General features: G+C 47.1%; 1 protein-coding gene across 1 annotated transcript in view; it reads left to right on the forward strand.

Moving 5' to 3' along the window:
- The first annotated feature begins 5,574 nt into the window (after positions 1-5,574).
- The window catches only part of LOC144175401 (uncharacterized), a 108,512-nt gene continuing 100,660 nt past the window's right edge, over positions 5,575-13,426 (forward strand). Inside the window, exon 1 of the mRNA XM_077704483.1 lies at positions 5,575-6,549. Coding sequence (XP_077560609.1) covers positions 5,575-6,549 — 975 coding nt within the window. The remainder of the gene's footprint in view (positions 6,550-13,426) is intronic.

Genomic DNA, 13,426 nt, shown 5'->3' on the forward strand with positions numbered 1-13,426 from the left:
GAGGCACGCGCTCACGTGCGCTCGGAGTTTTCTGTATACGCCAGATGCATTTGTGTCGGCCGAAGTATCTGAGCTGTTAAAATTCCCTGGGCGCTGAGGTCGGCTTACGATATTTGAAGGCAAAAAGAGAGCGATACTTATTAACATGCTCACTGCTACATCGTTTATCCGCGTTTTAGATGCGACTGCATCTCATTCACTCGCCTTGTCCCTCCATACGGCGTTGTTGTTGTCCGTCCACACCCCTCCCCCATTCTCCTCGCCACGCGAGCTTCGCTCTCCGCCGCTCACCCCCTCTCCTCTCCGATAGCGAACACTCTCTCACGAGGGGCATTGGATTGGATTCGATTGGGTTTGGCTAGGTTGGCTTGGCTTGGCTTGGCTTGGATTGGATTGGATTGAATTGGATTTGGATTGGATTGGATTAAAGTGGATTGTTTTGGGTTGTGTTGCGTCATAGCCGCGCCACGTTGCGTCATAGCCGCGGTCGTTCCAGCACCAGCCAAAGAAATAAAGAATACATCATACGCGTTCCTCACACGTTTCACGACATTAGAGAATCAACCCAACGGAAACACCAAGTGAACCCGCAAGATGCGTCGCATCTCCACAGGGTTCCCCTCGCGGGAAGGTGGGGTAATTTTTTCTTCGCTTCCGTTTTTTTTAATCGTTTGGCGCGAATGACGTCTACGAGCTACTGTTGATGTGCTTCGTATACACATCTCTTTATTCGCTTTCATTTATTTGTCTTACGGAGTAAATTACGCCAGCAAGCCGACGAACACACGCTAGATATTTTCTGGAATCAAGGTTCTTGCGCGGCTGGTGGGAACCTCTTCTACCCATGTGCCATCACGTTAATGTGTAACGCGGCACGCACTATTCGTCAACTTATACTATTCCAATTCATAGTTTTGTGGATTTTGTGTATACGGCACATTAGCCCCTCAACGCTCCCGATGCCTTGCCAATCCCTCAAGTGTGTAGGTGCCACTAAGAAAGAAACAGCAACGAAAACGTTTGTTCTAAGCTGAAATTGTGAGGAGAGAGCACCGCAGAATGGGAAGGAGCCTGGCTTATGCCGATTATGCAGCGTTTTTCTTTACTAATGATTGAAGCGTTGGTGAATCATGGTATAACATTGCAGGGGACGAAAGCGCTTGTCTCGGGACTTTCTGCTCCGCGTCCCGTCCCCTGGGTGTTATATCGTGATTCCGAACCAACTGCCCAAACTTCTTTTCGCAGTAGCGTAGCCGAAACATTAAAATTGACCGCTTTGTTTTGCAAAATAACCAGTCCTTCAATAAAAAAACCAAAAGTTCCCCGGTGTGTGGTTTGGGATTATGAGGAGCGAGAACAATTGTTTATAGAAGATACCTCGAGGAATTCTCACTAGGAAAGTACCTCCGTGTGTCGCTACTGCTTTCAGCGTAGCCAATGACATTGGAGCCGGGGTCTTTGACGACTCGAGGTCAATATCCTTACATTGCTTTCGGCCAGAAGCGTCTATATTCGCTCGTGCCATGGCGTGCGACAATTTTCTCGCATCTGGTACTGGATACGCAATGCTGGCAATTGCATGTGCGCGCACCAGTATTTGCAGAGAAAACTTTTTTGTCACAAATTGCACAGTTGGTATAGCATGCGGCTGCTCAGGAAAGTGTATGTCCAAACTCATCGGTGCACAGCGCCCAGTGACATGTTTCTTCGCGTGATACAGAACGTTAATTAAACTGTCATAGGCTGCACCCCTAACCTAAAGAGACGTAAAACGTATACAACCACCATCATTAACAATAAAACAACATGTATAATTGAGTTTACAAAAAAATGCAATAGGAAATTTAAAGAGCCGATCTGCTGGGTCTCGAACCGAGGCCATCAGAGCGAGTACCTAGAACTATACGACGAGGCCACAGGTCATAAACGGCGAGGTTCTTTTCAAAGGAGCACTATAGAATAGCGCGCGCACTGACATCCCGATGATGATGAGGCTTAGCGGCTTCCCATTTGTAACGGGGTGGCGTTGAACAGCGACCTCAGTTGTGATGCCACTGTGGAATAACCTCGCAAAAAAAGCAAAAGCAAGAAGATTAAGGAAGTTTTGTGCTACTCTGACTTCTTAGTTCGTATGTGTTCGCAAATTCTTCTCTGCTCTTTTCCCGGCAACATTCTAACCTTTTTTGACTAACATCTACTGCTGTCCAATTCAATTTTCCGTTAACCTTAAAGCCAGGGGCTTCCGGAAGCTGGATATCTTTCTGACTGAGAACTGGACGAATACCTTCGCACTCCTTTATAATATGTTGTGTGGTTTATGTCTCCCTGCCGCAACCTGTGCACGATTGTGGCTGCACCGGTTCGAGTATAAGCGTTTTTGTACGCAAGCAACCCGCCCGGGTATTGTCAAAGAAGTATTCCCCTGTAATTTCCCTTTTTCTGATTCTGTAGATATCTAAGGACTTCGCGTCCATCCCCTTTTTCCAGGTCGTTGTCTTTGATTCTTTCACCTATTTTTATTGCCTTGGTCGTTTCCCCTGTTTCCAGGTTTCATGCACTTTGCCATGAGCTTTCTGGTCCTTTTCCTCCACAGTATTTCCACGCTTTTCATGTTAAGATACCATAACACTCGGGCCGTCCACCTCTGGCATTCAATATTTCAAAGACGTTCTTCAAAACATATTATGCTCTGTGCTCCTGTCACTTGTTGCGACCGAGTGGGCCGACCCGATCCGAGCTCCGCAGCCTCCAGCATACGTGTGGAAGCCAGAGGCTAACGTAACTGTTTACTTCATAGCGAGACGTGAGCCGAAGCCAAAGAACAAAGCCCCAACAGTCGAGGTTACAATACAGGACTCGAGCAAAGTGACAGCATGGATTCTTTGCTCAAACAGGAATGGGTTACAGCGCTTGCGGGGATCTATTTATACCCAAAAGCAGTAAGGGTAAAAACAGCCTCCCCTCTGCATTTTGCGCACGCCACGAGAATCACAGACACACACAACGCTCTTTCCAGAGTTCGTAAGCAGTCGGTAGCCTCGGCGCACGTTGAGTCCGAGAGAGGGAAGAGAGGAGAACTCCGCTGTGATCGCGGGGCCTCTGCGTCCTTGGGATGGGTCTCGACGTGCCGCTGGCAACCGCCGGAGTTTGAAGCGCGTTGAAAGCGAGGCGTCTGGCAAGGCTTGTCGAGGCATGGCCTCCGCGATCGGCTGCCGGCGGCGCGCCGTTGCTCCGGCCGTCCGATTCGGCGCGTCCCCCAGAAAAAAAATGTAATGCGGCTCACTCCGCAACGTGCCGCGAGGTGGCGGTGTTAGCCGATGGTTCGGCTGCTCGCACCGGCTCCTCTGAATGGCTTGGCGGAGATTGCGCGGCGGGGTGTCTTCGCTGTCGTAATTCCTCCTGCCTCCCCTGCGGGCGTTTTGTTTAGATAAAATAAGACTTGACAATTATTTTATGAAGTTGGCTTGTCTCAGCAGCTTAGAGAAACTTATTTAAACGAAGCAAAGGTGTGCCAGCGATCAACGAAAGGTTGACCATGTTTCATGCGTGGAGTGAGCATACGGAGTGGTACGCAGTACTTTCTCGGAGGTCATTTATAGAGTTATTATAAATAGTTATTTGGGGTGATGAGAACAAGTTTGCAGTTGGCGTGCCATGTTGTTGCAACGGTCACCTACCAGGCCCCATCGCGCAAGAAATTAACATCCAGGGCATTGCAACGTGATTTGGAATTATAAGCATATATAGGAAATTTTTTACCGCACTGAAATATTTTCTGCTTGTGTCAGGCACATGCTTTAAGATCCTACATTTGTGAATAAAAATACTGCGTATATATAAAAAAACGTTTACTGCCGTTCTGTGTGAAAGCTGACCAGCGGCCAGACCAGATCAGGGTGCAATCGAAGAAGTGGATGAAACAAACATTGTTTGTAATTTGTGATGAACGTATACGGTATACTCCTTAGTTAATTTGTTTAATGAAACTGGACAACCATATGAAGCTGTTCGTTTCCCTTACGTAAATGTATTAACTGCAGACGGGAATTCCAACTTCAGCTGTGAACTACTTAGTGGTGAAAAGCAGATGAAACCTGGCGTAATGTTCGAGTCGTTTCCGCTAATAACTGTCACATTTGTTTCGCGATAGTTTTGATAAAACAAAAGTTACAACCGTTTTTTTGTATCCATACACTCTCCACAGGGCCATGTAGAACAGACGGGATTTTTGTAACCATTATAACGTCACTGTAAAGTAATTATGACAAATAAATGAAGCACAGCGTAAGGATGCAACCACCCTGGTGACCAATTTCTTTATGATTTTTTTATGACCGAGATGAGATCGACATATACAGAGCAAACGCCAGAAGGTTGGCTTTGCCGCAAGATACATGCTGTCAACGCGACTTTTTCTACGCACCCTGTCGACGTTCGCAGCTACTGATCGGAACATAGCCTGGAACACTTCCCCTTAAAAACGTTCACAGAGACACTTTGCTTACTTGCAGGAATGCGAATGCACTTTATGTGCGATCCTCACTGTAGGTCCGTCGCGGTTGTGTCACCTCCCATTTCGACAATGTCTTAGTCATCACAGGGATACGTCTTGCATATAATCTACGTGTCGTAACGGTTGAGGAGGCATCGATTAGGAATCGTTCTAACGGCAGCGAGAACTTGCGTCTTTGTACGCCTTGCCTAATTTTTTGTTCGTTTGCATGTTCTTGCGAGCCCCCCTCCCTCCCGTGGTCGCCCACGTTTCACAGCTCCCGCTGAGAACGGTGGACCTGAGTACCGGTCTATAAGGCCACAGCGCACTCACTGGCCATTTTGCAGGCGTATAGCGTGTTTGACAGCTGGCACTCCATCGGCTCTGAATTTCATTTCCTGATCCAAATACACAGTGTTTTCTTCCATTTTATTTTCTTTGCGAGGCGTGCAATTTTTGGAACCATATCTCGCTCGCACTGACCCTCAACTCCATATTTTTGCGTAATTGAGTATTTAATGCTTCCGCAGTGATGATGTAAAAAAAGTCATGCGGCCCCTGGGCTCGCTTGTGCGCTGTGGTAGGTAACTGTTTAGGTTGAACAGAAATTGCTAACATTCCAACCAAACATATAAAAGCTAAGTTACTTCTCAGATGGGACCTGAAATTAGTAACGAAAAGTTCCTGTATTTTAGGTATTCATACCACTCACAGTGCTTTTTGCGCTTCCCAGTAGGCACCGAGATAACTTTAAGAACGAAATAAAAACGGAGTACATCGAAGTTAAACTGTTTGCTGCCGCTGAAAACGAAAACGTAATAGCATAACGCAGATGTTCCACGGAGATTACTGGGCACGGTGGCACCACGAACATGCGGACCACTGCTAACCCGTTCCTGTTTATTGTACAGGTATTTGGCCTCCTGCATAACGTCAACGCCACGCGTCGTGGCAAGTGCAATGCCGATCCCACGGCGCATAACCGAGAGAGGACCGACTGCCTCGTGCCGTACCACTTGGAAGGGCTGTCATGGACCGTGCTGCCCCGTCACTCGTCCACTGCGCGCGCAGAACGACACGTGATGGAGCTGCGGATGACGACAACCGTCTACTCGGCTATAAAAGGAAACCCTGCTCAAGGCACGGTCACTGGGCACGGTGGCACAACGAACATGCGGACCGCTGCTTACCCGTTCCTGTTTATTGTACAGGTGAGAAAGCATTATGAAAAGTGTTTTTGCTCTAGCGACCCTTTTGTAGTGGTGCTGCCGTGCCCACGGCTTTTCTGTTCAGAGATTTGTTGCTTGCTGTATGACGTTGCTTCGTTGTGCCGGAAGATACTCTTGCTAGGAGGGGATATTGAGACCAACCCTGGTCCAGACCTGGCTAAAATAGCTAAAAAACTCAACGAGATCGCTAATGATATTAAAGAAATCAAAGAAAAGCGGCTTGGAGATATTGAAAGGAAACTTGATGCCTTAACAGTACTTGAAACCAATGTCTCCTCATGCCAGGAACAGATTGCTTCCTTGTCTACTACAATTCAAACCCTTGAGAACAAGCTAGACGACCTCGAGAATCGTAGCAGAAGGTCTAACCTTATCATTTACGGACTCCCTGAAGCTGAGGACGAAAGTAGCGACACGCTGGAGCATGCTGTAAACCAAAAGATAGTCAAAGGCATTCTTGATTTGGATCCAGTGGGTATAGAGCGCATTCATAGGCTGGGAAGGCCATCGTCCGGAAAAGTAAGGCCAGTAATTTTCAAGCTGCTGGATTCAAGGGACAAAGTTTCCATTTTGAAAAAAGGAATCAAATTAAAAGGCACCAATTATTCGATAGGCGAGGATTTTTCAAAAAGACTGAGAGAGTTGAGAAGGAAGCTCTGGCAAAGTTCTAAGGAAAACCGCGATAACGGAGACAAAACTTCGCTCATTTTTGATAAATTATACATAAACAAAAAGGCCTATGTCTGGAATGACGAGAAAAACGACAAAGTTCCTGTCCAAAAAAAACGAAACCGCAGAGTCAAGCCGCCCAAATACGCGAAGCTAAGGGCAATTACAGAGCTAATTGAAAGGCATGCCAGTGTCTCAACTGTACGCTCCGCCGATTCACTCACTGCGAGGATCACATCGTCTTGCTCAAACATAAAAAATGTGGTGAATGAAAAACAACTAAGGCTACTAAATATAAATGCGCGTAGTGTCATTAATAAGATGGATTCACTGGAAATTCAATTATTGCAACATGATCCGCACATAGCCGTAATAAGTAAACTTGGTTGAGAAGCGAAATTGGTGATGAAGTTTTCCCGCCCCATTACAACGTATTTCGCAAAGACAGGGCCACCAGAGGAGGGGGCGTAGCCGTCCTAGTAAAGCCGCCATTAGAGGCTAAGATTCTAGCCAATATAAGCAAGCAATCTTGAATGTTTATGCCTACAGATTACGTGCTGGGGCCACAGGTTTATTTTGTACGCGTGCTACAGGCCTCCAGACTCAGCTCCAGATTATCTAATCACGTTGCAAGAACATATGTCCCTGTATCTCAATAAAAAAATATTTTTGATAGGTGATTTCAATTTGCCCACCATCGACTGGGAACGGTTGCAAACTTGTACGCAGCCTAGCAAAAATGAGAATACTATTTTTAACATCATGCTCACACACGACCTAATTCAACTAGTTAAACAACCTACTCGTGTACAAGGACACTCGAGCTCTATTTTAGACTGGGTGTTTGTGAATCGCGACTTTTCTGAGCATACTGTATTGATAGAACAAGGGTTATCGGATCATAGCCTTGTCAGCGTATCTATTCCGCTACTGAAATTCGTTTGTTATAAAAAAAACGTCCGTTCAAACTTTTAAAGATTATTCTAGAGCAAACGATGCTTGCGTGATTGAACATATGGAAGCGGCCTTAGTTGACTTCAGCGATGATGTCAATGACGCATGCGCTCTTTGGGATCGCTTTTTGGAAGTATGCCGATTCTGTATCACCAACTTTGTACCGAACAAACTTAAAAAAACGAACAAACGCACACCTTGGATGACGCGCAGTATCATCCATCTAAAGCGGAAAATTAAACGATTGAAAAAGAGGCATGCCCAGCGAAATGTGATCAAAAAGCTACAAAGAAGCCTGGCAAGTGAAGTGCAACAATCCAAAGACTATTACTTTAAAACGTTCATGCCAAACTTCATTAAAAGTGACCCAACAAAGTTCTGGAGTTATCTATCCGATAACAAAAAGCCAGTGATGTCAATTTCTGTCAAAGGGCGCGCGGTTACAAATCGCAGTGACATCGCAAATCACTTCAACATTTATTTTCAGAGCGTGTTTGCCAATTCAGCAATATGTGTGCCAGAAACGTTTTTGTTTGAACCGCGTGAAGCGAATTTCATTTCTTATTCTGGTTTGGTTTCAATGCTTTTAAACGTGAAAGCAAAAAAATGCTCCGGTCCTGATGACCTTCCGAATGTGTTTCTTCGGCGTTATGCCGAATGCATCGCCAAATTTCTTGTTGTAATATTCTAAGCGTCCTTGTTAACTGCAACACTACCACGTGACTGGAGGATAGCTAGAGTCATCCCTATCTTTAAAAAAAGGGGAACGATTAATTCCGGATAATTACCGTCCTGTATCTTTAACTTCAACATGCTGCAAATCAATTGAACTTATCATAGCCAACCGTATTTTTGAATTCCTTGAAAGACACTCGATTCTAACAAGCTTCCAACATGGTTTTAGGGAAGGCTATTCGACTGTGACTCAACTGGTCACCGTCACAGACGAGTTTGCAAAGGCCCTTGAAAATAATGTTCAGGTAGACACAATTTTTCTTGATCTTAGCAAAGCATTTGACAAAGTTCCTCATGACAAATTAATTAAAAAATTAAAACATATAAATCTTCCGGAAATTTTGGTAGCGTGGGTGTCTAGGTATTTGATGAATAGAGAGCACTATGTTTTGATTGATGGTCATGCCTCAAGCTGTCTTCCTGTCACATCCGGAGTGCCTCTAGGTAGTGTTCTGGGGCCGTTGCTTTTCCTTTTATACATCAATGATATCGTCACTGTAGTTACACCCACCACTCATGTCCGGCTGTTTGCAGATGACTGTATTTTATTCCGTGAAATCTCCAGCATGCAAGATCAAATAGAACTTAACACAAACCTGGACAATATATACAGTTGGTGCAGGGAATGGGGCATGGTTGTCAACGCAGAGAAAACTGTTTCCCTCCGCATAACGCGTAAAAAATCTCCATTCGAATTTCAGTACACACTGGGATCGTGCGCGGTGAACCAAGTCAACAGCTTCAAATACTTAGGCGTAGCGTTCACTAATAATCTTTCCTGGAACTTGCACATAGACAACATCTGCTCCTCCGCTTTTCAAAAACTGTGTTTCTTGAGACACAAACTTCGTAATTCGCCTCCAAGTGTTAAATTTGTTTGCTACCATTCATACGTTAGACCAAAACTTGAGTATGCAGCTGTAGTATGGGACCCGTATACCAAAAATAACATTGATAAATTGGAAAAGATTCAGAGGAAAGCTGTTCGGTTCATTTTTTAAAAAATTCGTCGCATGGATTCTCCCTCTGAATGAATGATTGCCAATAACATTCCCACGCTTCAGTTAAGAAGACAAAAACTTCGTCTTGATTTCCTCTGCTCACTTATTAACCATGAATTGGCTATCGACCCCTCTCTGTATACATCCGCCCTGACCACAAGACACACGCGGCACCATCACCCTAGATTGCTAACACATACCAAGCGCATACTGATACTTACAAATTTTCCCTTTTTCCCGCGTACCGTGGCTGAATGGAATTCCATTGCTGAGCCATACTTATTAGATACTGTATAGCCCCGTTTTTTGTTATTGTTGTTGTTGTTTGTGTCTTGGATTGACAATGCAATGTCCGCCGTTGCATTTTTTTTTGTCCCTTTTGCTCTTTTTGTATTGTGCTATTCAAGTGCTAGTCCTGCCAGGACCACAACTGTGGTCTGCAGTATGTATTAAATAAATAAATAAATAAAATAAATAAAATAAATAAAATGTCGCTCAGGAATCCCTCAACATAATTGACTTCCAGCGTTTTTCAGTCTCAACCGGTATTACGACCTATAAAGATTGATTCGAATGCCAGAAAAAACAGCGGCCACCCGTTGTCTCAAGTTAATAGCCTTGGCTGTACAGAATTGAATTAAGACCGTACGCCAGCATAAGAAACAACAATACCTGTTTATGATTTGAACATCATTTAAACGCGGGAAGTTTCGATACCGCGGTATTTATTATCGGAAAGGCATAGTCGGTTCCGTGGAGCGCAGTGCGGGACAGCGCATGTGAAATAACCCCGTCTTGTCGCCACCGTAGCTGACATAAAGGCATCACCAGGTGCTTTAATATTGCTTTCCATTCCTAAAAGCAGCTATGGCCGTTTATTTTTGCCATACGGAGCGCAAACGCTGTCAAAAGCCATTTCGCGGACCACCGAAGCACGGACGGAGTGAGTGAAAAACTTTATTAGACGAGAGGCCATGGGGCCCTGGGCGGAGCAAGGATGAGGGGAAAAGGGGAAGGTAACAACTCTCACAATGAACACAGTTGCAGTCTTGGCGTCCTGATCACAAAATGAACACATAAAAGTCAGTCAGTGGCACTAAAATGCACAGCTCACACTTAAATGTACAGTTCACACTGTAGACAACGCGGTTCACACTGAAAACAGTGCACGCTGCAGTCAGTTCACATTGTAGGTAGAACGGGGAAGTCTACCAGGCCGTTTCGCCGCTTTCCGCCGCACCGCGGCGCGCGGAGCCGATGGTTGAAAGCAACAGGCTTCCGTGCTGCCCTGCGACTGAACAGGAACATGTTAGTCGGGTCAGCACGGACGGCTGTTGCTTTCAACCATCGGCTCCGCGCGCCGCGGTGCGGCGGAAAGCGCCGAAACGTCCACTTCGAAATTACGCTGTCTCCGGCCGAATGGGACGGCCGGAGCAAGCGCGCCGCCGTCAGCCGATCGCGGAGGCCGTGGTCGAGGCATGAAGGTATGAGTCACGGACACGGTGGCGCCTTGGTCGAAAGGCGCACGTAGTGGCTTCGCCGCACAGCCGAGGAGTGATGCGGGAAAGTACGGCGGCGCGGGCCGATTCGTAACAGCTTCTGCGCCGGGGGTCCGAGGTCCCGATGGATAAGGGTCTTCTACCATTGTCCGGAGGGATGCTTTCGAAGTGAAGTGCTCGGCAGACGCTCGACTCCAGGCCTGGGCTGTACGACACCATGCTGGAGCTTCACCGGGCCGGTCACTGGACGAGTAGTGGCTCCCCAAGAACGTCTCTGGCTTGGTTAGGCAAGCAAGAGAACAACACAGCAAGACACAACCGCATCGCCGGCAAGTGCGAAGACAAATCCACACTGAAGATCTACCAGGCTTTTAGTTGCGATAAAATACGCTAATAACTAACTTCACTAGTCAAATTTTAGCCCAGCAGTACTTAAACCTGAAAGGTAACATTTCGCGTGATTAGAAATGTCTCACACAAAAAACGTAACCGTAAAGGGCGAAACCTGCTTCAGGGAAAACAACGAAATTGGGAAAGTCAGGCGTCTACAAGCCACTTCTTGCGCTGAGAACTGTGATTTGAGCTCTCGTCATTGCCCTGAGCTTTTCCCATTTTGTACCGCACTATAGGTGTGCCTGCTCTCTGAAAGCTGCAGCGACCGCGTGAGAGGACACCGGCCGTTCTTTTTGACAACGGTGGAGCGCGCGGAGGAGCGAACGAGATTTTCCAACGTTCAAACGAGAGGCGCGTACTCCCTTTTGGAGGCGGTGTTCCCTTGGCGCGATGCGAGCTCACGGCTTTGCCCCTCAGCGTGCCCGCACTGAAACACGCGCCACGCGCGGAGGTTTTTAAAGACGATAGTCTTTCTTGGGCTACTTAAACACAGAAATTTTGGTCTGTCTGTATGTCTGTCTGTCCGTCTGTCTGACTGCCACCTGCTCGTGGTCCCCCCTGCCAGCTGGCTGGGCAAAGGCGGTTTCGGCTGCCTAGCTTTGGTCAGTGGCCAACGGCAGCGGTGGGTGGGTGCCAGGTCCCACCCGGGGAGGCAAAACCCCAAGGGAGTGGCAGCGACTCCCTGGAACTGTATGGGCCAGTTCCTTGCTCCAGAGCCGATGCTGGACGCGGAGGCAGGCCCGGACAGCCTGGGTGGCTACCGAGGTTGGCTCTGGGAACTTGGCTTAAAAGCGGTGAAAAAGGATCCCTTATTAAGCGTCCGCCGCAGTCACCCCACGCGGGCACGACTGCTCGCTGCCGACACGAAGGTTCCTGGACAACAGGATCCAGGGCCTTCGATAGGTGCTTATGATGGCCAATGTCTCCGGCCTTTAGTAGCGACCAGTCTAGGAGGCGCGCACTTGCTAGGACCGAGGAAAGAGGGATTGGCTCACTTCTTAGGGAAGCTTCTAGTCTTCAGTACCGGGAGTAGGGCTGGTCGTACTCTATAAGGATTACTCCTTCCACCTGATGACTGCTGCCCGTATGGGGAGGGTTCCCTGGTGGGTGAGTGGTTGGCATAGGAGCACATAAGAGGTCCACCGAAACCCTATAAGTCACATAGGCCTTCCCATGGAGATAGGTGATTCAGGTGCACATAGGATCGACGGATGCGCACAGGGTACAGTTTACCCCATCTGTCGGACAGTTAGCTTTACCAGTATCCTGAACCGTTGAGACGAGGGGGATTAGTACCTATGTAGGCTGGGCAGGTGTCTCTTGAGTACTCGGGTGACCTGGTGGGTGTTAGCCGGGGGGCTGGTTGTGAAAGGGGTCTGGAGATTAGGTGTCGTCACTCCGTCGCAGGTTCTCCCTGTTCTTCGCTGTCGGAGCTCAGATGGTTGGAACCTATAGTGGGGTCCGCTGAATTCCAATTGGAACCGTCTGACGCCCAACCTGAGTTTTCAGGCCTATTTTAGGAGTCAGACATCTAAGGATTAGAACAAAAACCTCGCTGTCCCCATTCCCACCCACTTTCCCATAACCCATTCCTTATTACCACCATCCCCATCCCTCATCCCAACCTTTCCTGCTACCGTCCCAGGGGAGATCAGGAAAGTCTCCCCGGGCCCGCTTTCCTGCCTGTGGTGTCGCTGTGTAGCATTTTTCCCTTTTATTTTCCACTTTGGTGGGTATTTCCTTCTCTTCAAAACTCTAGTTGACCTCGGTCCAGTTTGTTTATTTTTAATTGGCGTCACCCGTGATACGTATGTGGTACGGGTTGGGCTTTTATTTTATATTATAGCCCTTTAGCTTTATGTCTGTGACTCCATTCAGCCACCCGGCGAAAGTAAAACAATGCTGCGCAATAGTCTTATATAGTCAAAGCTAAATCTACCCGTCTATATCTGGTGTAATGTTCATACCTGTCAACATCGTTGAAGAAGAACAAGAGATTACGCAAATATAAGACAACAAATTAATACAGAAGTGATATTTGCAGTGTTCCTTCATAAAAAATCATACATGCTTGACTTTGGCGAAATTAAATACTTCGTCAACTCCAGAAAAAAAATTCATCCCGCCGTCGCCTCCTGTCGCCCGCGCCACTATAGCTTCTTGCGGCATTTTAAAGAATCAACTTGTAACAGTTACGAAAGGCTCCACCAGATAGGTTCCACGTTCTGCTTGCACCGCACGTGGAGTAGGGAAACGCGGTTCAATAAACGTTGAAGTAGGGCCCCTCGATTCACGTGCGTCTTCGCCGTACGGCAGCGTTGGCATCGAGACACCCGGTTTGGAGCAGTGGAACGCGGGAAATTTAAAATGATTTAAGCAAACCTTTGGCGTCTTTACCTTGGGTCTAGCGCGACCCAAGAGAAACAACATGAGAGGTGAGCGGGAAAGCGAAGG

This window comes from Haemaphysalis longicornis, unplaced genomic scaffold (genome assembly GCF_048455015.1).
Source record: "Haemaphysalis longicornis isolate Haplotype H1 unplaced genomic scaffold, Haemaphysalis longicornis Haplotype H1 scaffold_3, whole genome shotgun sequence".
Lineage (NCBI taxonomy): Eukaryota > Metazoa > Arthropoda > Arachnida > Ixodida > Ixodidae > Haemaphysalis > Haemaphysalis longicornis.